The sequence below is a fragment of the Echeneis naucrates genome, chromosome 8 (assembly GCF_900963305.1).
Source record: "Echeneis naucrates chromosome 8, fEcheNa1.1, whole genome shotgun sequence".
Taxonomy (NCBI): domain Eukaryota; kingdom Metazoa; phylum Chordata; class Actinopteri; order Carangiformes; family Echeneidae; genus Echeneis; species Echeneis naucrates.
This window is the reverse complement of record NC_042518.1, coordinates 9,867,273-9,894,346: the sequence shown is the minus strand read 5'-3', so window position 1 is coordinate 9,894,346 and position 27,074 is coordinate 9,867,273. Positions and strand designations below refer to the sequence as shown.

General features: G+C 42.2%; 2 protein-coding genes across 2 annotated transcripts in view; both read left to right on the top strand.

Moving 5' to 3' along the window:
- The first annotated feature begins 134 nt into the window (after nucleotides 1–134).
- On the top strand, nucleotides 135–4,703 carry qtrt1 (queuine tRNA-ribosyltransferase 1). The gene is made up of 9 exons (XM_029508686.1): nucleotides 135–422; nucleotides 549–617; nucleotides 761–899; nucleotides 990–1,184; nucleotides 1,414–1,552; nucleotides 1,643–1,718; nucleotides 1,830–1,939; nucleotides 2,083–2,167; nucleotides 3,375–4,703. The coding sequence occupies exons 1-9, from the start codon at nucleotides 135–137 to the stop codon at nucleotides 3,525–3,527; spliced, it is 1,254 nt and encodes a 417-aa protein (XP_029364546.1). The 3' UTR covers nucleotides 3,528–4,703.
- Nucleotides 4,704–5,779: 1,076 nt separating this feature from the next.
- kcnt2b (potassium sodium-activated channel subfamily T member 2b) overlaps nucleotides 5,780–27,074 on the top strand; it is a 31,131-nt gene continuing 9,836 nt past the window's right edge. The window contains exons 1-13 of the mRNA XM_029508040.1: nucleotides 5,780–5,868; nucleotides 15,600–15,679; nucleotides 16,260–16,362; nucleotides 17,511–17,559; nucleotides 18,005–18,064; nucleotides 19,136–19,210; nucleotides 19,472–19,555; nucleotides 19,932–20,026; nucleotides 20,632–20,812; nucleotides 23,054–23,218; nucleotides 23,488–23,624; nucleotides 24,138–24,201; nucleotides 25,001–25,109. Of these exons, the coding sequence (XP_029363900.1) occupies nucleotides 5,780–5,868; nucleotides 15,600–15,679; nucleotides 16,260–16,362; nucleotides 17,511–17,559; nucleotides 18,005–18,064; nucleotides 19,136–19,210; nucleotides 19,472–19,555; nucleotides 19,932–20,026; nucleotides 20,632–20,812; nucleotides 23,054–23,218; nucleotides 23,488–23,624; nucleotides 24,138–24,201; nucleotides 25,001–25,109 (1,291 nt within the window). The remainder of the gene's footprint in view (nucleotides 5,869–15,599; nucleotides 15,680–16,259; nucleotides 16,363–17,510; nucleotides 17,560–18,004; nucleotides 18,065–19,135; nucleotides 19,211–19,471; nucleotides 19,556–19,931; nucleotides 20,027–20,631; nucleotides 20,813–23,053; nucleotides 23,219–23,487; nucleotides 23,625–24,137; nucleotides 24,202–25,000; nucleotides 25,110–27,074) is intronic.

Genomic DNA, 27,074 nt, shown 5'->3' with positions numbered 1-27,074 from the left:
CTGCTTGTCCACAAAACCAGGCTTTTTATTGGATGACAAACAGGCGTGCCTTCCGCTCCGATCAAATTGGTGATTTCTGATTGGTTAATGCCACCGTCGTTTTCAGCTGTCTCACGTCATGTGTTCAATACAATATGGCTGCCATCGTAGAGTGTGGAACAGGTACAAATGATCCAGAAAGCCACATGTCCTTAAAGAAAACTCTGTGTGTTGCTTCTCCGCTCACTCTGCGAATAGTCGCTGAGTGTCCGGTGACTAAAGCCAGAGCTTGTGATCTGATCCTGCCACATTCCGCTGTCAGCACCCCGGTTTTCATGCCCGTCGGCACCCAGGGGACCCTGAAGGGGATCACAGTGGATCAATTGGATGGTCTTGGGTGCCAGATTTGTCTGGGGAACACATACCACCTGGGTATGAGACCGGTAGGTGACACCTATGATATCAGTCCGCTTTTTTTCTTGAAAATAATTGTTCTTTAAAACTGGTTGTATCAATTGGTGAAATTTTCCTGACTGGTTGCTTTTGTCCATTTCAACTCTGCTGCACAGGGACCAGATTTGATAGAGAAAGCCAATGGTTTACATGGATTCATGAACTGGAAGAAAAATCTCTTAACAGTGAGTGTGACCTTTCTAAACACAATAATGGATTATGAAAAGGGTTAAAGGTTGCAAGAGATTTTTATATATACTCAGAAATGTAAGAGGTCATTGTTGTGTTTTGTGATGAAATCTTGTGTTTCATTTCCCTCTTCTTACAGGACAGTGGAGGCTTTCAGATGGTATCTCTTGTCGAGCTCTCAGAGGTCAATGAGGAAGGGGTCAAGTTTAAGTCTCCCTATGACGGCAAAGAGATCCTCCTAAGTCCGGAAAAATCCATCAGCATACAAAACAGTCTGGGTCAGTGTTGGGGGACAAAGACTTGGACCTTCCCATTCATTTTTAGTGGCTAACAGACAGCCCTTCCCTGTTCACATTTATTTTCCACAGGGTCCGACATCATGATGCAGCTTGATGACGTTGTCAGCAGTACTGTCACGGGACCGCGGGTAGAGGAGGCCATGCACAGATCTATTCGCTGGCTGGACCGTTGCATAGCAGCCAATAAAAATCCAGACAAGCAGAACCTCTTTGCTATCATTCAAGGAGGACTGAATGCAGACCTGCGCAAGGCTTGTCTAGATGGTACTTGCTTCCGAATGATCCTTTTTCTTACCTCAAATTCTGCATACAGGAACTGACAAGCATCCTGGATGGTGGGGTCATATCTGGATAGAAATGACAGGATATACGGAGAAATCCAGTATTGCACAAATGCAAATTTTCAAGAAATGTGCCCTCATAGCTTGATTTGGACAATGTAAAAATCAGGGTTTAAACTTGTGCTTTAGCAATATTATCCCCCATTCTGTAGAAATGACACAGCGTAATGTTCCTGGATTTGCCATCGGAGGCTTAAGTGGAGGAGAAGAGAAGGATGACTTCTGGCGGATGGTCACGCTGAGCACCGACCACCTGCCACGGGAAAAGCCTCGGTACCTCATGGGTGTTGGGTACGTTTGCTTGTATGCAAAAATGCACTTTTCATTGGCTATGATGTTATTAACTGTAATAAGAATTCAGCTAATTCTCACATGCTGCAGGTATGCTGTGGATTTGGTGGTGTGTGTCGCTCTGGGATGTGACATGTTTGACTGTGTGTTCCCCACCCGCACTGCTGTAAGCCCTTCTTCCCTCCACAGGCTGAAATTGCTTTTAAATTTCATTTAGCTTTTGTAATTTCATATCAAGAGCTCACTGTTTCAGACAATTGTGTTTGTTTACCCTCAGAGGTTTGGCTCTGCCTTGGTCCCTTGGGGATCACTCCAGGTAAAACATAAGCAATATGCCAAGGACTTCCAGCCGATTGACCCAGACTGTCCATGTCCCACCTGCAAAAGGTAATTGAGAATAAATAACAGGTTGTTGTGTCTGCCTGGAGTTTTATTGTAAAGGAGGAAATAATTGAAAGCACTGTGGTGCCCTTGAATAAGCTTTGTTATTTTAAGCAGAATGTAAATAATACCCCTATTTTCTGTTTTAGGCACAGTCGAGCTTACCTGCATGCCCTGTTTAAGAGTGACACTTCAGCTATGCATCACATTACCATCCATAACATTGCTTACCAGGTGAGTGCTGGTGGTCATTCAGCAGAAAAGCAAATGAATTGCTGGACTCCAAAGACTATATTAATATATGTATATTTTAATAATGCAAATATGATTTGGTTACATATGAAAGTGGAGTCGCTTGCCTCTAAAGCTGTTTGAACACAATAGCTTTTTCTTGCAATCATTAATTTTCTACTTTCCAATGTATGCTTTGCTTTGATAATAGTTCTTTTCATAAAGTCCCAGTTTTCTGGGAGAAACTAATAAAGCTCTGAATCTGTTGATTTTTACCTATGTAAATGAGTAAAATCGATTATGTTTCACCACTTAGGCTTTACTTTTCTTAGTGTTACTATGACGTGCATTATATCCAGGGCAGTATGATATAACGATAAATGCCTCTGCTATCAAAATGGAGATTTCATATCAGAACCTTTAAATGGGGTCACATTAAAGATGATAATAATTGTGTAACAAAGATGTATTTCAGTTCAAAGCACATTGTGAAGTAATGATAAAAAAACCAAAACCAAATGTTTTTAAAAATAATTTAAATACGTTTTATATCGTTCTGTTTTCATTTAAACATATTTATTTCAAATAACCACAGTGTTATTGTATTTTTAAAATGTGTGTCTGTAAATCGTTCATTGAGTTCAATACTTTCATGAGTATATGCATATATAATATATGATATAAATAAGTCTATCGATATACACTACCAGTCAAATGTTTGGACACACTTTGCCATTCCTTTGAACAGGAATTTGAATTTATTATAATAATATAATAAAACGATTTTTCATTTTAGAAACGATAGTTTCATAAGGCATTTCAAATTCCAATTTCTGTGACTGAAATATAGCAAAAAATGTCGAACTTTACAAATGTATGTGACATTTTTATTGTTTTCATCATCACTGCAGTCACATCAGATTAATAATTCAGAGCGCTCTGTACCTCAAAATGGCATAAACTTTGCTGCTCTGGCATTATCAGAAAAATTAAGTCCCCTCTTATGACAGATCTGCACCAAAATCAACTGTTCATGCTAAGCGAGGAGAATAGATACTGTCTGTCCATGTTGTCGCTGACTCACACATGCTGATGGCGCAGAGAGGAATGTGATTTATTTATTTATTCATTTATTTTATATATATATATTAAAATTACTTTATTTTGCAATAAATCAAGCATTTCTTTTTTTTTTTTTTTTTTTTTCCAGCTCACCCTGATGCGCTCTGTGAGACAGAGCATTGTAGACGGCCGCTTTCCTGAGTTTATACGGTCATTCATGAAGCAAATGTTTCCCTCTCCTGACCAGTATCCCAGCTGGGCTGTGGACGCTCTGGCCTCTGTCAATGTGACACTGGAATAGAACTCAGAGGGAAAACTGTTTTAATCTAAAGGCAAATGTCTTGACTGACAGATTTTTATATCTTTTTAATTTTTTTAATTTTGATTGCTTTCCTCTCTTGTTTATTATTATTATTATTGTTATTTCTGCACCCACATATTTTATTGGCAGTAAAGAGACTGACTTTTGATCTGAAGGAATAGATCCTTGATTGTGCTTTTTACTCATCCTCTGCAAATTGGTGTTACACTCCACATTATGATGAGAGAATGAAGGGGGCTGAAATGAGCTACATGAACACAAACTATCTCTTCGGTTGTACTCAGAGACTTTGTTGTTACCATGGTTACCCAACTAGGCCCACCCCCTTCAAATGATATGTTTTGCCTTTCAGTCGACCTCTTTGTAGTTTTGTTTTGGGATTTTTTGGTTTTTTATTTTGTTTTAGTTTTTGTTTTGCCGTTTCCCCCCACAAATCCACAGGGTTAATGAATGCATTAATGTTTCTGGTGTGTTAATCTTCATCCAAACTCACCGGTGGTTCTCACTGTTGGATATGAAAAACTATTCTCCCTTGCTACAGATTGCCTTTCTGTGTCATGGTGACCACCAGAGGGCAAAGTAGACAAAAGCGGTGACAATGAAAGTGAGTGAGAAGTAAGACAAGTTTCTTAGCACTCCACTGCTTTGAGGAAAAAGCAACAGTTAAGCTCATGAGGCCTGAGCTTTTATTTGGTATATATTTTGGTGGGACATTTGGCCATTTTGATTGTACATTAATTATTGTATAATGTGCTTTGGCGACCACAGGATGACAGACACAAGTGTCCATAAATGAGGCTGACAGGTGTAAGTCAAGCAAAATCAAACATAACGGTGAAGGTGCCCCAAAATGTAATATCGTCACATGAGGACACAGAATTTTAGGAGGTTGATTTCGGATTATGGGCTATAACCTAGAAGGACACAAAAACACTGAGAAATAGATTATTAATTGATTTATTCCTCAAATCATCCTTGTCTCAGCTCAAAGCCAGTCATTATTACTGAGCCTTTGGCTGGAGCTGGGAGAGGTGCCTGTTTATAGGGGCCATTTGTGCATGATTAATATTAATCATTTGAAATTCATTTGAATAACACCTGTTGTGTGTGGCTTCGAGTCAACAGTGAGTCGAGCACTGTCTGAATTTCATTAATGCTTTTGTTTGGACCACAGGCTCTACAAGATAAAACCTGTGACATGCAGTGTGGTAGGTATCACAATAAAAAATGCTGGGTTTGCTGTATAAAGAGTACAGTTGCTTATAGCTCAGACTAAAAGCACATTCAGGGAGAGTTGCACTGTGCTCTAATAATAGCATTTTACATTATGATAATCCACAAACACGAGTTACATTGCGAATGTGAAGATTGCATTGCTCTCATTGTGTTTGCCCTTGAGTGTCTGCAGCCTGCACTATGTGTTTTGATTACATTTAGCATAAAAACAGAACTCGGTAGGCAAACCGTGCAAATCCCGTTAAGTGACTGAAAATGAATCCTCACCACTAAGGTGACTAAATAAATTGGATGTGTTCTCTCTGTTTATTGAAACAAGGTAATTCCCAGGATGTCAACCGTCCCCCCCCCCCCCCCCACAGCCCTTCCCCAAATATATCTAATACAGGCCCAGTTGAAATAAGAAATACACATATTCTATCCCTCATTGTGGACTAAGGGCAGAGAGGCGCACGTCAGTTTGACAGTTTTATCATCATTCAGGATTAAAGGCGACACTTGTATTCAGCGTAGATATTGGTGGAAAACGTGTGCTATTCATTCCTAAAATGAAAAGTCGTCACAACAGTACAGTATCCCTCAGCGATTGGTTCCACATCTACAGTCAGTGCGTCCATGCGGAGCTCAGGCGGGGAGGATGCTGGTGTGGAGAGGAACCAACCAGTTGCTCTCCAGCTGTCACAGTCAAAGTGGAGACTCCCCCTAATCACCGACGGATGAGCATCCTCGACCTGTTGCCTCGGCTGGAGGAAAAGTAGAGCTGCACACAAACCAAAAAAAAAAAAAAAAAAGGAATGAGTTGATTGCTTCTGTTCTGAAAGGAGCTCGACTACGATGCCACGAGGCGTATAAATGTGTTCTTTATTCATCTACGTTTTAAAAAGCAGAAGGAAGAGCAACGGAGCTGGATTTGGGGGGATCCACCTCCTCGGCGTGGAGGTGCGGTCGGCCGTTATATCTGTCGCTGTCTCTGGTGTTTGAAGTGGAGGAGGACCATGGTCGAGCTGGAGAAGGAGGTGCTCCCGTTGCCCCCTCGGTACCGGTTCCGAGACCTGTTGCTCGGGGACTGGCAGACCGACGACAGGTAAGGATGCAGCTGCTTGCACCGTTTACGCACGGCGCACTGAAGCCTTTGCGCAGCTGTGCGCCACCAGAGCGTCGTGTCATCTTACCCCAAAGTACTAATTTGTTTTACGTTTGCATTTTCTCTTTCACCTCATGAATTCAGGTGTAACAGTGTCTTTGGAGGGGGAGCGGGGAGAGGTTTTTACGGCCGGCTGCTGCAGGTTGAATAACACTGCTGATGCAATATTCTCACCCCAAAAGCAATATACATCTTAGAATAGTACTCATCAAGATAGGATCAAGAAGCTACATAAATATTCATTTGGGCTTAAGATGTTGTCATATTTTGGAACTTAAAGATATACATTTGTATATAAAACCATCCACTGGCATCCATCAGCAAGGAATTAAAGAATGAGCCTGTAGAGCAAAAGAAGGCCAACATGTTATTGGCCATGCCATCATTCCTGATATTTACAGTGAACCATCTAGCACCTGAACAGCCAATTTCAAGTGGGTGATCTGAGTAACTGGCAATTAACCTTTTCTCACACTCCATTTATGGGCTTGCAGGCTTGACATGCTATGTGATATGCATTGCTTAATTTGGCCATTTCGCTATGCTGTCTAATGAAAGGCTTAACCTTCATTTCACGCCTGGAGTCACCCGATGCTAGGTGGAAATTAGGAAAAAATCCTTTTGAATTTGAGTGGGTGTTTTGGATCAGATAATTGGGGAAACTTGCGACTCAACATATCGAAGAGATGACCAATTCAATTCCAGCCTGTCAAAATTTATAATATTGACACGGCTGCTTCAATTTACCCGACATACCATAGTGGGCTGCTCTGTCAATAAAATTTACCGTTATTGAAAATGTTATTGAATCTTAATGTAAATATGCCAGACTGCTTTCCTTTTGTGTGCTGAAATAAACTGTCACACATCTTTATATTTGATCTCTCTTAGGAACTTAAGCTGAAATGGGCCTGTTCACTCTAACAACACTCCTCTTTCACCTGTCGCTGAAGGACTAATGTTTTTCTGTGTGATCATCACATTACAGATGTTCAGCTGTAGAAGGTGGCTCTTGGAAGTCCCTGAGACAATCTGGGACTTGCAAAAAATAAAACATCCGAGAACATAGTGGATGAATGTGCCAGAGAAATACCAAGAGACAAAACAGGTGTATAGTGACAATTTGGTTGTGATTTATTTGGTTGGTTTGAATGTTGCTGAGAGAGTTGGACTGTGCCGTGTTTGTCATTGCCACAGATGTGCTGCAACAGCCTCTAAACACATGATGAGGGTGAGTGTTTCCAGGGATATCCTCTTGTCGATCAGTTTGAAGGCTCTTGAAGGCTCACATGTTCCAATTAAGGTTGTGTGGGCTGTGTATGTGTTGCTTTATTTTTACCACATTACCACAGTGCATGTCCAGTGACTTCATGTCTGTTTCATTTAGTAGCTAGATCCTATTTACGAGCAGCTGCAGCGTTGTAAGAATGTATGTGAGCATCCTGGCCAGTCACCAATGAAATCTGCGCTTCGTGTACAAACGTCTAGAGCCTTGTGAGAGGAAGAGAGCAATTGTCGGAGGGTCAAGATGTTGATCTCAGAGAGTATAAGCTGCAATAGAATGGACCGATCGAAACCAGAGCAAGAACACGGATTGAATATGACAAAAGTCTTAATAATGCCTGAATCTCGCAGCGTTATTCTGCCATGGTCCATTAATTTGGGAATACAGTGTTTGTGCCCCTGCCATCTCACACACCCAAAGAACTAGACACCGCCGGCAGCCACAGGTATACAGATAGCTCCATACAGTAAGGCCATGGCCAAGCTCAAACATACTGTCACACCTCAGAATGTCAACATATGCGAGTATAATTTATCTCCTCGATTTATATGATTGCACTCAGGGAAAACATATTACTTTATCTTATAATCCCACTTCTGCTGCCTTCTCAGGGGCTTCTCCTTGTCTCCCTCTCTTCTCCCATGCACCACTCAAAAAGTGTGTGTCTGTGCGTTGGTACTTTTGTGTGCTCATATGTTTCCCTTTTTTTTTTTTTTAAACCCTCCTCTACATCTAATTGAAGCATCTTCAGTACCGTGCTTTTCCACCTATGAAGCGGTCTCCTGCAACTCCGTAGAATACATTTTGTATTGTGCCATTTAAAGGCTGTAAGGTGAGGTGACTTTGAAAGATGGGAGTTGATTTAATAATTGGATCTGTGTCCTTGGTTGCAGCGGTTTGTGGTGACACTGGGGTTCCCTGGCTCTTGGGTGGGTGTATTCATGAATATTTTATGTTTTAATCACTTCTAGTCTGACACTGCACTTTTTTTTTTAAATGAGATAAGTCTAAATTCCACAAAAGTGCAAACATATTTGACTTAATAAAATGAAACAATCTCATGGGTTCCAGGCTGAAAGTTTGCTAATCAAGATTCTGCACTGTAATTGCAGAATAAGTAAATGTGTGAATTGCCTTTGCAGAACTGTGTCAGCGACAGAGTAGGAGCATGTTAATGCCACTGTTCTGATTACACCAAAAAGATTTGTATTTTCTGGCTGTGAGTCAGAGTTTTCCGTTTCAAGGAAATGCCAAATGATTTAACAATTAAATGCTGATCTCTGACAGGGTAATGATAAGGTGTGGGATAAATCTTATCAGTCAAAGGGGCTCCGTTGTTTTCAGTAAGATGAATTTCAAATCATATTTTGGCTGATTGTTAATATTTTACTTTTTATGACTCTTATCACAGCCAGGTTAACCCGTCAAGTACTGTAAGCCTGCTCTCTGTCTCTATCCTCTACACTTGAAGCTTTGACAAATAGTTAGCTTTTCATGCATTTTCAAAATACACAAGATAATGATTTAGTCTAATACATAGTAGTATTTACAGCTACAGTTACCCAGCAGAGTTGATGGCGTGGTGATAACCAACAAATACAGGATTCCATGTACAGCTCCGCTTGTATGTCTGCATTTGTTTCAAGGAAAATTAAATGAAGCAGACCCTCCACAATACAAAAGACTCAACATGGGCTGTCCTTGGAGTCCTGGATTACCATACAAATGACAGCCTTTTGTAATCAAAACACTCTTTCATTGACTATTGCTGCTACATCTTCTCTCAATCAGTCTCCGCCTCAGTCTACCCTCTCCCCATATACCTCCTCTCTCTGCTCCCTCTTTAATCCTTCCAGTCGAGCCGTAATCCAGTCAGGCCAGTGGTGAGCATAACCCATCAATACTTTCAATATTCATGCCAGCTTTACTATGTTTCAACTCCACTATGAGTTGGCAGTCTTTCAGGGAGACTTTTAGAGCTCAGTTTCAGTCAAACCATTTAAAAGACGGTTTATAGATCAGATAGTAATCTCACATGAAGGTTGTGGAATCATGGATGTGCTATACATCATGTCTGCAGAGTAAGAGCTGGCATAAAGGCACGTTATCAGCGATACAGAAGAAAAGAACTGCTGTGTGAAAAAGGTCATTTTTTTCAGATATGAGAAGGAGTGAGAGAAAATAGGGTACTCATGGCATGTTCTCAAAGTTGTAGGCATATTTTTAAAGTTAACTTAAAGATGCTGTTGTAAATGGCACTTAAGTTGGCAGGGGTGAGGTTAAGGGGGCTGTAGCTCTGCATCAGAGGACTAGAGTGGGGGAAGGCTGATAAAACCAAAGCATCAGGCCTGATGAAGGTCACTTCTTCTTCATTAAAAAAAAAAAAAGCTTCTAAAAACAACATCCTAATTAACACTGACGGAGAGGGAAGGTTTCCAGTGGAGCAGAACATTAAAGATACGTCTCTTTGAGAGCAAATGGTGGGATGATGAATGGGGGTGCTCGCGTACAGGTTTTTAGCGTGATCCTGCTGCAAATAATATTGTGCTGATAATTCCCCCTCTCTGTGAGAAGGCTGTGTACAGTACGGAGAGGACATTACCTGAAGGCAGATAGAGACACACTTCAGCCTTGTCAGCCAGCCTGAGCTTATTAAATTTGATTCTTTGTTCATTTACCCCATCCTGTGTGTAGTTGTGGATAACCTGAAATACTGTCCAAGGCACAGACACATATTGGATATATATTGTCTGGATATTGTCTTTATTATTGTTATGGCATTGTAGAAGAAAGAGCTTCTGGCCATAGAAAGAAGAAGGTCATTGCAGGGTGTGTCTTTGCTGGTCATCTAGAATAGCTGATTATTTTTAGAGATTACTTAACCCTATCACCACTATGGTTTTTATAAATTAAGCACTCAACACCCTAACCAGTCTTTCAGATAGATGAGCACTGTCAACACTTGAGAGCCTTCTTGCTGTGGAAGCTAACACAGCCATGGGGCTGGCTCGCATGTGTCTGAGCACCTCCGAGCTCTTGCAGCGTACAATGTCACCCAACGGTCCGTTGTGGCACCAGAGCGAGGGCAGGGGGCTGCTTTGCCATGCCGCTGCAGTGGGTCACAAGCGCAGTTGCGGGCTAATCTCCCCTATTCCGAAGCTGAGTTATCCTAATATACCACAAGAGTTGTCTTTCCAATCCGTGCAGCCCCGGAGACACTCGGAAGAGGCAATGGAGACCATTTCTCTCATGTTTCACGCATTCTACATTGCACATGTCATCCTCAAAGTAGTGATTTGAAACGGAATGAAATCTCATGTTGGTTTAACTGTATCTTAAATGTCAGTGCAGATGTGAGGCTAATGCAATCTAAGGGAGATGGAATTACATTGGATGGCTTTTGATTGAGTTTAGCAGCATTTCAGGCCATATTATGTTTCATAGGCAGACCTGTATTTTTTTATTAAGGTGTTTTAAATCACCAGGGACCCAACTGTACTGTATTTTTCTGGGAAATCTCAGTCTTCCAGAGGAAATTTCTGTCGACCACTGAAGCAACAGTTGTGTTCTGTTCCTCCTGCGGTCGAACAAAGGCGACTACATTAATGTGTCAGCAGATGCTTCCATAAGCAATAAGTAGTGAATGATGATTTCGGGAAAGGATGACGCAAGGCTGGTTATGTCATGGAGGGAAGAGAGGGTGGGGTGGGGTGGGGGGGACTTCCACTGATGATGTATGGAAAGTTTTAATACACTGGAACCCAGGGGTTGTTCAGGAAATGGCTCTGAATCAAAGCTACAATACAGGTTTACTTACTGTCATTATCCTGTGGGAAGTATGACGTATTTCTTTTAAACGATGACTGTCATTTTCCCACTGCGCTTTGTACAGGTTACCGAGGTCAGAGAATGAGTGATTGGTGGACGGAATAGTTGGCTGGAGATGAAGTTGTAGATAAATCAGTCATGAAGGAGACTGATCAGGTTTCTCCTTTGGTTACACAGAGAAAGCAACGAGCAGAAAAAGGATATTCAAAAAGTGTCAGTAATTATTGAGCTACTATGAAAGCATTTGTTTGTTCCATTGGAGCGTTAAAATCAATTTTTGCGGCTGTGAGTAGTGCTATGAAAATCATCTAATGTTTTTCATATAATCAGTTACTCAGTCAGCATGAACTGGTGCAGTGATCACCTCACAAGCAAAAGGCATGCCTCTCTGTGTGACAGGGGACATCTACACATCAACATTCATTTCTTTTTCTTTCTTTCCTCACCAGGCTCTTAATTTGTGAGATGGTTGTGTATCTGGGCCAGGGACAAGCTGTTCTGTTGACTATTGATTGAATGAGACACAGTACACTTTACCTCTCTTAAGCTGTTGCAGAGGCCTCATGGTGTTGTGCAATTATTTGCCTCTTGCTCTCCTATTGAATTCCCCCAGCCTTCACTGGTAATTTTTGTGTATACTTATTGTGCGGCCATGTCTGCTTTCTACAGACTTTGCTCTTTTTCTTTGACCTCTTTTTGCAGTAGATCCCCTGTTTGCCCATGTGTCTTGAGCAGTGCTGCATAATAAACTTCAAATTGGTTTATAGCCAATGGAAATTTTCCATAGGCTGCATCTACAGAAGCTTCATATTTCTTTCAATTGTGGGCAACAGCTTCTCTAAAATAGCATTTCCAGGGATGTACTCATCTGGATCTCCTTTTATAGGTTTAAAAAGTTCATTAATGTTGGCCTTTGACTATCTAATGAGTACATCTTAAAAGGTTTGTGAAAAAACCAGGGCAGCCATTTGTCTTTGTTTCCATGTCACGGCAGTCCACGAGACATTGCATAAACCTGGCAGGCAGCCTCTAGCTCAATTTATGTTTTTTATTTATTACATCTTGCTTACATGGATTTATTTCTTTCAAAGGCATGATCAAAATACTTTTCTATCCACGATTTAAACAGAATAAACCTTCAGATTATCAATTTTACAGTCGACCAGGTAGAAGTTTCTTTTTGGTGAACATATTGTTTTCAGTTTCATTGGTATGGCATTTCTTTTTGTGTTTAGATGTTGTGGCGAGCAGGTGTGTGCTGCTGTGTACGCATAGATTCGGGTTACTGTAGTTGATCCACTATGTCATTAGACAGTCAGTGCTGTGTCATTATAGAGCCCTGGCATGAGTGGAAGCAGCAGGAGAACAAGGTTCATCTCTGTCTCTTTCTCTCTCACAAAGATCCTCCTCCACATGTCTGTCGGTCCTGTCCGTCTGCCTGTGTCTATGAATTTGTCTGTATTTTTTTTTTTTTTTCCTGCTGCGTCTGTCTCTCCCTCTTGCAGCCTTTCAACCCTCAGAGTGTAACATGCAAATATGGAAATGCAAATTCCTCCCCTGGCTGTGGTTTTTAAATGTTATGCCATGCCCCTTTCTTCATGTGCTTTTGTTTCCAGCTGTTAAATGTGCTGTCTTTGCTTTATTAAAGCCCATGAGACGATCTCAGTTGCCTGGCTCAAAATAATTAGTTTGAAAAATCAGTATTTTAAATAAGGAGCAGAGAAGAAAGTGAGAGAGGTTAGTCTATTCTTATGGCAACTCTTTAACCAAAATGCTTGCTTCTTACTCAAGTGATGTGGGGTTTCTTTCTGCTTCAAAGAATTTTTTCCCCAGTAATTACTTATTCATTTATTTTCCTTGAGTGTTTCAGAGGGCCCCCGGGGAGTGGGGGAGTGGGGGGCTGATGTATGGCTACAGCCCAGAGGTGCCACCATGATTTGCTCATGTATCTATTGTTTTGAAACAATGAGTTTTTAATGTGCCCCCACCCCCCCATCCTCCACTAAGATTAAAGATCCCAACTCTCAATCTATCCCACAGCTCAATTCTTTATTGGACTATATTTCCACTTTACTTTTCACCCTATGTTGTACACTCAAGTGGAAAAGCTCTCACTTAGAAAACACCATGGACCGAATGACCTCTGAAATGAACGTTTTCCTGGAGGTGGAGGCAATCTTCTCACCGAGCTTAAGGGGGCTTTAAAAACGTTCATGCAGTAAACAAATGCACATAAGTCTAGACTTAAGAACATGGCACTTTAAGTGTCCTAAGGCATTGGAATGAAATTGTCAGTCATCAGGGAATTAGTTGTAAAAGAGTAGATCTTGATTTGAGGTGAACATTTAAACCCTTAGCATTTTTGTGGTGTGATGATAATACCCGCCAAAACCTGCCACAGTGGAGCTTTTCAGAAAAGGTTAGAACACAAGCAAGAAGCCAATACAGCTGTAGCTCGGCACCACTGTGGGAAATCCAACAAAATGCACATTCCTACTTCTAATATTTCATTTTGGAGGCGTGCTTGAATGCAGGACTGTAGCTCTTTATAGATGGCTGCGGCTGCTCCTTTTGAAATTTCAGTGTGTTACAGATAAGTGGGTATCCTCTTATCCCTTCATTCAACTGGGTTTCATCATTGTTGTGATAATTATTATAACATTTAATTCAATTTTATAATGATTACTTGGTAATTAAATGTGCATAGTATAGTTATCTTACAAAAACATAAAAAACTGAATGTGGCTACTGTTAGCGATTTTTTTTTTTTTTTTTTTTTGTGAAAATGAGGTGCCAGAATTCTATTGGATTAAAATATTTTAAACTTTGTTAAGCCTCTAACCTTAGTTTGTTTTTCAAACTAAAAGAAGACACTATGCAAAGCACATCTGCCATTACTGAAGATGAGCTCTTTCTCTTTCGCTGTGGAGGCTAATTTTTATGAAACAATCTGCTCGGTTTACCCTTGTTAATGTATGATATCATGACATTTTCGGTTTTCAGTTTTTTATATGAACACTAAAAACATTTCCTTCAGGAACCAAATGGTACACTGTGTCTCTTGACACCATGGTATTGACTGATTGCACAGTGCATAAAAGAACTCATGCAGTCAAATGGGCGATTATACCATTACGACTCAGACACACTCTGACATGCACACATAATCTTTCCTTGCGTTGAATGACCGCAGATTCTTCGGGATTTTCTCTCTATTAATACATACCAAGTGATTTTTGGTACAATATGGCACCCTTGGGTTTTTTTTTTTTTTTTTTTTTTTGAGGCTGAAGAGCTATGTGGGCCTGCATGTTCCCCCATTTGCTTCCACGTGTGACTGAACATTTTGTCAGCCAGCTGCTCAGAGAAAGAGCGGAGCTGTCAAAAAGTTGGGGCTATTGGCTCCAGTGGCTCAGCACCCTCGCTGTACTTGTGTTTGCTCACATCTGCTCATGTGAGAGCAAGGGGAAAAAGACAACGAATCCTGTGTTTCCACGGCAACAGCGAAGCAAGCTAAACCACCCCCCCCCCCCCCCACACACACACACACACACACACACACACACCAAACTGTTGCTGAGAATGTGGTAATTTTTGATTTTGGTCCGTGTAAGTCTGTTTTGTGTCACTCTGGAACCCTGTGACGATCATCCCCACCCACCCCCACCCTCTCACCACCTCCTCTTCCTCTTCCTACGGACAGGAGAATAGACTGCAGTTGTTGTGCCTTTTCTTTCATCTGTCTGTGTGTTGTGAGAAGACCACCAGCCAGGAAGGGCCTAGGGTTTTCATCCTCATCCTGAGTCATCCACTCTTAGCATGAAAGGAGAGCGACTGGGAAGTCTCTCCTGAGGTGATTGGACAGGAAATACAGCCCTCCTGGGTGTCTGGTTATGTGACTTTACACATGTAAGAGCGGTCTGGAGAGCATCTCATTTTCATCACGTCGTTCATGTCAGACAGACCTGTGAATTGCCTAATAATACTAATGACCTGGCTCCATCCAGGTGTACATTTAAGGCCTCTGTGTGTGTGTGTGTGTGTGTGCTTGTGCCTCTAACAGGACGGTGCCAGAATGAAAAGGGAGAAAGAGCAGTAATTATGGCCTCCCATGTTCAGCAGAAACATCAGAGGGAAGTAATTTGTTGCTCTATATTTAATCAGTGGAGATAACGAGACTGACTGCAGCTGTCTGGGCCTATGGGCAGGCGAACAAGCAGGAACACCATTTCCTTCAAAACCCATTAGTCTTTAATGCAGCAGGTCACAGTGTCTTATTTCCATACTTTTCAGTGTTCAAATAATCATAATTCATCCGTCTATCTCTCCTTTGCTGAATTGTGTACTTTTCCTTCCTCACCTTTGTTCTGTTCTCTGTTACCCTCCACCCATTTCCTCTTCTTTCCCCTCCATCGCTTCTCTTCCTCCGTGAAAGATGTATTTTATTTTCTCAATCACCTGCAGCACCTCCTGCTGACTTCTCCCCATTGTTTCCAGCTGTTTGTTATAGTCTTAGTGCCAGTCTCCTCATCTATCCATCTCTCTCTCTCTATTTCAGGGTGCAGGTAGAGTTCTATGTGAATGAGAACACTTTCAAAGAGCGCCTGAAGCTGTTCTTCATCAAAAACCAAAGATCCAGTGAGTTGTCCATGTTTGGTGTTCACAAGTGCTCTGTCTATGTTTATTTTCAGGTGAATTTCCCCACCTTACTTTCTTTTTTTTTTTTCCACATGAGTTGCTCTTATTTTTGATTGAAGGGATGTGTTTCATTTCAGGGTATGACGTGCTGTCATGCTTGCTCTGCATTTCATCACCAGTTGTTCAGCTTGCCCATTTTTCTTCTCTGAAAATCGTTTTATGCATCTGTGGAATGATTCAGATTATCTTTGGGCTCATTTATGAAAATATATTGCTAAAAAATGTTCTCCTGCACATTTATAGTTATTAAAACATTTACTCGTCAAAGCCAAAGGATAAAGAGATGTATGTGTCTCATTTTTCACTTAAGCTGTATAATAATAGCGGATCATTTTAGCCGCAATTAATTTGAATAGCCTTATCTCAGTGTAAATAATATACTGTAATAGTAATGGAAAGTGAATTGTAAGGGATGCAAAATCAGCATATAGCAGACTAGATTAAACTCAAAATACTTTGCTGACCATTGTCAGTTAAATATTTGCTCATAATGACTGACTCCCCTCTTTTTGTGTCGCAGGTCTGCGAGTGCGAATGTTTAACTTTTCTCTGAAAGTGCTGAGCTGCCTCCTCTACATTGTCAGAGTCCTACTAGACAACCCACAAGAGCAAAGACAGGACTGGTGAGAAAATGTGTGATAACAGGTGCCTAATGAGGTGAAAAAGAGCCTCGGTGAGTAAAGGGGCCTGATAGCAGGAGCAAGCACCCAGGGTCAATAGCTGAGATTCCACTGTGTGTATAGTGTCCTGTGACAGGGTTGGATGGGAGACTGTGGAGGGGAGGGAGGTGGAGAAGCAATCGGTTTTTGCCAAGAAACACTTGACAAGAAGCTTGTTCTTCTGTTTTTTTTTTTTTTGTATGTTTTTTGCAGCATGAGCAGTGTGAACTGCACCAAACAAAATACATCATCCCGTCTCTGGAATGGGTTTGACTGGTAAGATCATGAGTCTAATTAGGAGAGATGGCTGTGGCCTGCAGACAGGGACCATGACACTGTGCACTCTGGAGGACCGGCATGTCCGACACCAGTCCTACCGGGCGGAAATGTTGCATAACGCAATCAATGCAACTTCACTTAACTGATGCAACTCACAATGCTGATATTGAGCCTTACAGAGCCACATTCATTTGTTACTATCCAAATGTATGGATTAGCTGTCAACATAATATGAATGTAGTGCCAGTGCCGCCTAATCAACGGCGATCTAGTGGAGATAAAGTATATAATATACAGCAGGAAATGTTTGTGGACTTCAGGCTACACCACGTCTCCTGCTCAGGGACCTATTGATCTAATTGGTGGCTGGTGGCACTGGCTGAGCTCTGGCTCCAAATGAATAAGGAGCCTGACAGAGTGAGCCCAGGAAAGGGACAGGCCGCCTCCTGCTCCAGGCAGCAGACTCATAGAAGCAAATCACAGCGCAGGCAGGAAAGCAGCCAAGACGCTTTGATAAGCCCCTCGGTGTCTTTAGAAAAAAAAAAACAAAAAAAAAAAACCTTTGTCTCACAATAAGCTGTAAATTTCCATTTGACTATATGATTATTATTTTCTCCTATAATGTGAGGGTGCTGGCAGCTGTGCACTCCACTGACGTCAGTTGTAAACAACATAATTAAACTTAATGTTGTGATGGGAATTGTGTTCATGGTCCCTGTCACAGTGCTGGCCAGAGGAGAATTTTAATATCATGTTTATTTTAGCAGCATAATTTATTGATTTCTTTTGTGTCTGTCTCTGCCACATGTCCTTCCCTCTTGTCCACTCTGTAGGAAACTGATCATCTGGGTGGATAGACCTCTGCCGCTGTGGGCGCTGCAGGTCAGATAGATCGCCTGAGTATACAGAGCCTCAATCTGTTTACACACATTTCTGTATACATGAGTGAGCACACAGGTGGATTGCAGCTCTGTGGGAATTCCTTTTGACTGGTTTCTAGGCAGTTCATTCATGCCTTACAATGAAAGCATCGAATCCATGAAGTCAGATCATTGCACCTGACATGTATTTACACACGCAGAAATATATACACACAATCAGACACCAGGCTTTCTCTTGCTTCACTTTAACCTGTTCTCTCTGAAGCTCAATCATCAACACGCCTGCTGATCCCTCCCACACTCTCCTCCTCCATGTCTGCGAATCCTAATTTCTCCCAGTTCTTTGTCGACTCCTCTCTCTCTCTCTCTCTCTCTCTCTCTCTCTCTGTATGGCCATATTCCTCTCTTACTCTCCCACCACTTCTCTCCCTTTTCTCTTTTTGCAGGTGCTTGTGGCTTTCATCAGCTTTTCAGAAACTATGTTGCTTGTGTATCTGAGCTACAAGGTGAGTTACTCGTGGCCCCAGTGGCCTGTCTGAGGCCTTTAGTGATGTCCACATGCCTGGAATTTGCATGTGGGTGTGCGTGCATGTGATTCGTCTTAAAGAAGGTGGGGCTGTTGTCCTCTTAGCAATCCTCTAGGTCAGGGGTTGGCAACCTTCAACACTGACAGAGCCATTTGGCCGGGGTTCCCACCTCATAAAATCATCACCAGAGATCATTTTCACCCCTGGGGCCACAAGCTCACCGGGGGTCGAGAGCTCAAAATAAGTCCCCAGCCTGTTGGCAGCAGGTGACGCATGCAACAAAATATTTCTTAAAAAGTTTCGTTTTGATGTTGCAAGATCACCGAAATCTCTAGAATCATAAACATTACATTGAAAAAATAACTAAATAGAATAAAATTTCTTTAAATGAAATAGCTGTCATTTGTTCACATTATTTTCCCAAAGCCACAGGGAGCCACGGCAGAGGGATGAACGAGCTGCTGGTTGCCGACCCCTGCTCAAAGTGTTCCTTCTACTAAACTGAGCTTTTCTGCCCTTCCCTGATGTTCCCGCTTGGCTCCTACATTTTGGGGAGCAAAACACATTGGAAAGACTTTAGGGGAAGCCCCTGCGTTGCTGCAGTGGGGGACCGATCCATCAGCGGGTTGCCATGCCTTTGATGTACTTGGCACTATAAGCCTATGAAGGGGTCTCTCTGCAGATTACTCTGGAAACGAGAGGCCTTAGCATTTAGAGCTGACTGATTCCTGTGGACATACACTGTGCCTGTCCAACTACACCAGTCAGATTCAGGTTAGCCATATGCAGGCAGGAGACACATAAAGGCAGCCACTGCTGACGTCTTAATTGAATAGCGAAGATCAGTGGAAGCTGAGAAACGCTGTTTCTTCTCTCAAACAACACAAGGGAGATATGTAACCCTCGTGCATCCCGTGAGCAATTCAATGGAGCAAAAGCTGATCAATCACTCCTACTTGTTTTTGCAACTGCGCCTATTATCTGGTAATACCTTAAGGTCGCCTTGACAATAGGGTTTCCTGACCCCCTATCTGTGGTTTATGTTTCCAGGGCAACGTTTGGGAGCAAGTATTACGTGTCCCCTTCATTCTGGAGATGATCAGTGCCGTTCCCTTCATGATCACTGTGAGTGGAAGAGTATGCATTACTGAGCACTGACAGCACAGGGAGTCTCTCAGGCAGATATTTGTTGCTGTTGTTTTTTTGTTTTTTGTTTTTTGCCTGTCATATAGCACATTCCCATCCCCCCTCAGTACAGTAATACGGGAACGACAGCACAACAGGCTTACACAATCCTGCTGTTTTCAAAGGATCGTGGGACAGTAGAAAGTGCTTTTTGTAAAATTGCGATGAGAACACTGAGCTGAAGCTTTATCCTCTTCGCAGGTGATTCTGCCCTCCTTCACGAATCTCTTCATCCCTGTATTTCTCAACTGCTGGCTGGCAAAACATGCTTTGGAGAACATGATAGTGAGTAAAGCATCAATTTCCATCTGAACAACACTCCCAACTCCAACGCAACAACCCCCCCCCCACGCCATGCTAGCCCAGCGGCTTTGTCTTAAGTACTCTGCCACAGAGATAAATGAGTTGGTATTAATACCTGCAACTTGGATTTGGTAATGAAGCTTTTCACATTCCCTGCATCTATCTGTTTCATCACACCAAGCTAACAAGGCTTTCTCTGCCAGCACTTTGCTATGTTAGTCTATTTTTTCACTTTATCAATCTTGTCGTCACCATTTATCAACCACATTTTATCAGCATTTTACACTTAAACAAAGCAGCGTTTGGGCTGTGTGGTTTCCACACATTCACTCGTATCTCTCCATCTGTCTATTTGCAGAATGATCTCCACAGAGCAATCCAGCGGACGCACTCAGCCATGTTTAACCAGGTGGTGATACTCATCAGCACACTGGTCTGTCTCATGTTTACATGGTGGGTATCTGCACTCCTACCACTGGGGGGGCGGGTTAGGGCATGAACATGACACATTCATTTGAAATGAATGGACACATTAATTGTTAATGGAGCATGGACAGATGTCATGAAGAAAAGAAAGAGGAGGATGAGATAGTGTGATATATTCAGGAAAGAAAATGAGACAGAGGAATAAAAAAGCTGCTTCTGGAACAGTAAAAGAGAAAACCAGGGAGCAACAAGGCAATAGGTAACTGTAAGAGTGAGCTCGTGCTCTGAAATGAAAACTGGCGATTGCTTCAGTGCAGTGGAGGACGTGTCACTTCCTTGCATATCTGGTGTGAAAGCTTGAGGAAGATCTTACACATTGCATGATTTAAGCTCTCTGACCATTTCAGGTTGGACATTTGGTTTGACTCATCTATCCCTGCTTGCTTCCTTTTTAATAACCATATATTTACAAATATAAGGTGCTCAAACATGTGTGCTCATGCTAATCACCACACATGCACAGTCAGGAAGGTCCTATGAGCTATTTACATTTCAGCCAGCGTGCATACTTTATACCTCAGTGACTCTTACTGCCTTTTCTTGCTCTGTCCATCTTTCCTACAATCCTTCAGCATCTGCGGCATCCAACACCTTGAAAGAGCAGGCAACAACTTGACCCTGTTTGACTCGCTCTACTTCTGCGTGGTCACCTTCTCCACAGTGGGCTTTGGAGACGTCACCCCTAAGATCTGGCCCTCGCAGCTCTTGGTGGTCATCATGATCTTTGTCGCACTCATTGTGCTGCCAATCCAGGTGAGATACAATGATGATAGCCTCCAACAATAGGACAGACGTGGAGGTTAAAAAAGGGGAACCAAAAAAAAAAAAAAGAGAACAACAGTTGTGAAGTGCTCATAATTGGATTTGTTGTCAACACCTATATGGACACCTATATGTGCAGTAAATTGTGAAAAAAACGTGTTTTTAATAAGCTCATGCTGCAACGTTTTAGATTAATAATTCCCCCAATGCACAAAAACATGATGACTCATTGCTCCTACATGGATTTAAAACACTATTTTTACTCAGAGACCAGTAAGAGTGTTTTCCTTAGTCGATCAATACCCCAAATCCCTCTCCTGTCATTTGGCTGCTCTATAGAGGGAAGCTTGTTATTTAGGACTACAGTGTTAACACACATTTTCAAATGGCGGGGGGAGCTAACAACACCTCGACAAACACATCAGTTCCACTACTCCCTGAAGTCTGTCCCCTGTGTGTCTGCCTGTGTGTCCCACAATGAAGACATGCCAAAGGAGGTATTTCCTCTGTTTGTGTGTGTGCATGCATGCGTGCGTGTGCTGTACCTGCAGTTAGGGTTAGGGTTAACATTTCCTCCATGTTTCAAAATCTCCCCATGGGAGTATTGAAACTTAACACACACACACACACACTACACACCCTTCACACACAAAAAAAAAGCCCTTATCAACAAAATACATGAGAATGAAAATCCATACTGAACTTTCATGAACTGCTACGAATATGAACTAAAAATAAAATAAATAACAATCTGTGCATCACCAACCTGGATGCCATGTCAACCCCTCCACACACACTTTCTCTCACCATCTTTCATCCATAAATACCCCTTGACATTTAGGAACTGGCCCCCCTTAGCCCCAAACCCCACCCCCACCTGTGTGTGTGTGTGTGTGTGTGTCCTGTCCTGTCACCAGGCTACACAGGACTCTTCAGCATCAGAACCCTTCAGGATTTGGTTGCTGTCTTTGTTTTATTGCTGTCTCAATTGGTTTTCCTGTAACTGGGCACAACACACGACAAAACCAAAATGTACCTCTTTAAGTCATTTTACACTATTTTGAACCTTAAGAATATCAAAAAGCCAACCCATCCTCAGTGGTACCAGTTTCTACTGAGAGTAAATCACTAAACTAGAGATTCAGTTGTTACATCACAAGTCTGCCACAGTTTGTGCTCTAGAGAACTGGCTGTACACAAATTACATCTGAATCCAGCTACACTGTCATACGGATGTATGTGATTCCAACTTTAATGGGCGGACATTACTCTCATTGCTAAATGGGTCTAATTTGCCTGATGACAAATGATGAGGTCCTGGCGAAAGCATGATTCAGTTGTCCTGGACTCTGAATATTCAGAAGCATTATCAGCAGTTCATTGGGATCAAATGGCCTCCATTACAGCTGGCTAAGGCCTCAACTCACAAGCTTGTTTGTTTTCAACCTGCTATGCAAATCTAAGATTCTTCCTGTGCCTCGGCTAACAAGAGCTCTTGGTGTGTAAAAAAGACAGTTTGAATTATTGGGGGATAGCAATGATCCAGCTTCCAGGAGGTGAGATGAAGTTGCATCATTAGGGTGCTTGCTATGCCAGAATAATAAGAAAAGAAACTGAACTTACAGTGTTGATGAGGAGAAAGGTGCGTGTTGGGTATTCATAGACTGGGTATTCATACCTCTAACTGAAGGTTTTTATTGCTGCTAGCGTTGATAATTTATATTTTTAGTAGAGTATTATACTGGCCTTATCCCGGAGTAGTTATACTATTTTATTTTACATATGCCCCCTCAGCAAAGCTCAACGTCTTAAACAGACGTTTTCCACCAATGTCTGCCACTATAATCTCTTTTGCAAGAGGAACAGAGCAGCAACAGAAAGAACAAAGTGCTAATTTATGCTAATAATTAAGATAAAATCAAACTCCTTCCTGGATCTCTTCATCTGTCAATAACTTCCCACCACACGTCGATCACCTGAGCCTCCCAAGCAAGAAAACCCCCATTCATTTATTTTCATTAACTACTTTCCTCTGTTAATCTCTGCTATCATATCACATTCAGCTACATCCTGAATCTCCATTTATCTTAATTCCATCAAAACACTCTCCCTAATCAAATGGAAACGCTGGACAGCACAAGGCATTGTTTTCCTTTTCATATACCAGCTTGCTCCTCCCTGTATTCCAGTTGACTTAATCCAATTTCCATCTGTTGAATGTGATGGATGCAGTTCGAGCAGCTGGCCTTTCTGTGGATGGAGCGGCAGAAGTCCGGGGGGAACTACAGTCGCTACAGGGCGCAGACGGAGAAGCACGTGGTGCTGTGCGTCAGCTGCCTCAAGATCGACCTCCTCATGGACTTCCTCAATGAGTTCTTTGCTCATCCCCGCCTACAGGTCTCTTACAAATGGGTTTTAACTTGAATTGGTCTTCGGGTGCATTCTTTGTCTGTAATCCTCCACAGGAGAACAAACAGCTGAGCTTAAAGCGGAGGATTAATTCACCAATCTTGCATATCAAAGTGCTATCTTACTTGTGTAGGAGCAGATGTGTGTGTGTTTGCTCGAGGGATGTTCAATAAAAATGTGTTAGGTTAGTTGACCAGCATCAAGTTGTGAGGCACTATGGGAAGCGTTGCTGATGTCTTGTGTGTGCTTGTGTTTAGGATTACTATGTGGTGATCCTGTGCCCAGCAGAGATGGATGTTCAGGTCAGGAGGGTCCTTCATGTCCCTCTGTGGGCCCAGAGAGTCATTTACCTGCAGGGATCTGCCCTGAAAGATCAAGACCTGATGAGGGCCAAGTGAGTCCCTAAACAGCAATACTCAAACATCGCGTTATCTGATAGCTATGTGATGTACTTAGTTTCCTATGTACACTGTCTGTCGGTCTCAGAAAGGAAAGGCCTCACACAGGGATGCTGGAGCTCATTTTAAATACCTAATTGGAATTACTGCTGCAATCCCAGTTGGAGCTCCTGGCTTCTGATAATGCAGCACCTTAGACCAGCTTTGTTACACAAAGAAAGAAAATGAGTGAAAGTCTGTTTGTTTAATCTCTCCATCTCCTTCCCTCCTACCATCTCATCCATAATTGGCATAGGCTTGAAAGACACATTGATTCGTTTGTTGTTCTATTGTCCTGCTTTTTTCTCTTTTGTCCGCTCCTTCAGTAACATGACAACACCCTCCTCCCTGTGTCTTCTCTTCTCACCATTTCCCTGATTTTCACTCTCTCTCTCTCTCTCTCTCTCTCTCTCTTTTCATTTATGCATCTCTCTTGCCCCATGGCTACATGCTGCACTAACTGCCTGCAGGATGGACGATGCTGAGGCCTGCTTTATCCTCAGTAACCGGTTTGAAGTGGACCGCATAGCTGCTGTACGTTCTCGCTGCTCTTCATGTTTTGCCATGACTTCTCACACTGTATCAGATCAATATTAAAGCCGTCTTGCCTTAATATTTAGATTATATAAGAAATGAACAAAAAACCTTGTGGTTGTGGTTGGAATTAATTGCTTTTTTCAAGGCACAGCTTCATAAAAATTCATTTAATAGGATTTGATACAAGTGGATTTAGCTCGCTGCACTGCCTCACTGGTCTGTTGCTTTATTTTCTTTTACAATTTTCCACCTAAATATTAATGGCGCAGTAATAATGACTGAAAATGGGAGTAAAAGAAACACAAGCTCGACATTAAAAAGGCACCATAAAGAGACGGATAAGGAAAAAGGGGTTACTATACAGCAGTGATGTTTTAAATCCAAGTGAGAGGGAATCAGAACTGCCAAAGACAATTGTTGATAATTATTTGTAATTTTTTAAGCAGGAATCATCAAATCAACTTAATGTGATAACATTAACGGAAGCATGTTTCAAAATCAGCTGTATGCTGAGTGTGTTCTGGAGAGAACCAGAATCTATTTTAGGAAACCTGACTTTTTGTTCTTCACCTAAATATTTCAATAACAAGTGGGAGCATCCCACTGACTGCCTTTTTACTGTCACTTTCTGCTTTGGCCTCGTCTGTGGCCTCGCCACGTTTATTGCAGCCTTGACTTCTTCTTCCAAGATGTCAGAGCTGCAGCTAATAATGGGTGTCTACCTATATTATTTTTGAACCACTCCTTTCTCTGTTCCCCCTTTCCCTCCAATCCACCTCACTCCAACTTCTCTCAGGATCATCAGACCATCCTCCGAGCCTGGGCAGTGAAAGACTTCGCTCCAAACTGCCCTCTGTATGTGCAGATTCTCAAGCCAGAGAACAAGTTCCATGTCAAATTTGCAGGTAGGCTTTGAGTCAACTACACTGACATGGACTGTGTGTGTCAGCTGAGGTTTTGGTGTGTTTTTCAAATGCAGCTACTTCTGTTTGATCACATCAGGGTGCAGTAAATAATGGAGTGGTAAAAATAAAAAAAATCCTCCCAGCCCAATTTGACAGGTGGATTTTCTCAGCTTGTGACTGAAATTGTGTTGTCAACAACCACGATGGATAATTAGACAAACATTTTCATTTCACGAATGCAGGATGAAATTGCAATGACATGGGAAATTGAGCCTTCTTGTCTGCACTCGATTTCCATTGTATGGCATCAGCTCTTGTGCCCTTTTTTCCACCTGAGTTTGTGAGACTTGTGCGTGCCTGTGTGGCAGCAGGACACTCTGCCCTCTCACCCCTGGAGAAGTGCTGGACAGATTGGCAGTGGCTATGTTGCAAGCCTCCTGAGGGTTTCTCTGAGTTCTTACATTGCGATTTGGAGAGCTTTCCTTCTTCTCCTGCTCAACAGTCAATCATCTGTGAGTGAAAGAGGACGAAATAAAAACTCTCTCACCCTTTCCTCTCGTCTTTTTCACACATCCCTCTGCCTACAGCCCTGGATAATGTCAAACTCAATTCTAGCTCGCCGCCCTCATCCCAGCTGTCTCTATCAATGATTAATGTTTGACTTTGCTACCTTGGCAAAGAAAATCCCCGTCCTCTGATGAATTCAGCCTGAGTGTTAATCTGGCAGGAAAGCTCTCCCCCAAAGGCGCTCCTCTCTTGCCCCTACAGGGTTATAACTGCCACAGCCAGACTGAGGGTTTTGTTATTACGGAGAGAGAAATTGTAAAGTAGGAAGACATTCTTGTCCAGCAATGGTAGCGCTGTCTGTATTATATTATTATTGGTGTGCCATGTGGGATTAAAGCTCATACTTCTCTGCTGGGAGTCAGACAGTTGTAACATTTATGTGTATCACACAGCGCTGGGAAATCCGGATATTTTCTTCCGTCCTGCATGAAATACTCCACAGCCACAACAGTGTCCGTCCTGGAGCTGGTAGATGGATCACTACATTTCCCCATGGGAGTATTGAAACTTAAATTACCAAATTAGTCACCCAAAATCCATCAGTTTTAATTTATCAAAGTTCATAATCATACTGGATTTAATGTCGCTCTAACCCTGAAGTCACTGTGGGTAGACTCAGAGAGCAAATCATTTTACAGTCAGTCACATGGGGCACTACTGTAAGTGCAGATGCCATGTTTTGACACCACTTGGAATACACTCCATAAGTGTAAGTGTGGGAGGCATTAATGAGCAAGAGATACAAGATTTAATTTCATCTGCAGGAATAGCATAATAGCAGCTCTGTTCAATAGAAAAAAAAATCTCTTGGTGGGATGCTGCAGCAGAACAGGAAACCCTGAGGTGTTTGAGTAACCAAACAGAACCGGGTTCAGCAGGGAAATTGGTTATCTCTCCAGTTTATGTTTTACAATAGCATGCTGCCCTCCTGGGCTCAGATCACTGTGGCAGCATGTTGTCGATAGCAGCTCACTAATAAAAACAATAAAGGTCTGCGGGCATAATTAGCCCAACAGGTGGACCTATGTGCAGGGTGTAATGCCACACTGGATTTGCACACTCATGTGCATACACGAAGACATGATTACATATTTAATGCCTATCTGTGATAGTACACACCTTGAGGCTTGAGGATGTGGGTCCAAAATATCTATGCCTTAGTACCAAAAATGTAGTGTTAGTGTGGTGTGTGTGTGCGCAGGCTTTCCTGAGGTAATTGGTTTCTCTCCTGGTGATGAAGCAAAAAGAAGACTGAAAGCAAAGGGATCACACTGGTAAAGAGCAGGATGGACAACAGAAGTTAGATATTGAAACATTTGGTGACTGCTGCATCTGTGCTTTGGGAAGGCAGGCGGAAACAGTTTCATGTGTTTATCATGTGATAGTAATGAATGCTGT

Bases quoted from the DNA above. Each gene is read 5' to 3' on its own strand.
- qtrt1 (XM_029508686.1), top strand. From the start codon at position 135: ATGGCTGCCATCGTAGAGTGTGGAACAGGTACAAATGATCCAGAAAGC. The intron at 423-548 runs GTAGGTGACACC...TCTGCTGCACAG, and splicing joins ACCACCTGGGTATGAGACCG to GGACCAGATTTGATAGAGAA. The intron at 1,185-1,413 runs GTACTTGCTTCC...CCCATTCTGTAG, and splicing joins GCGCAAGGCTTGTCTAGATG to AAATGACACAGCGTAATGTT.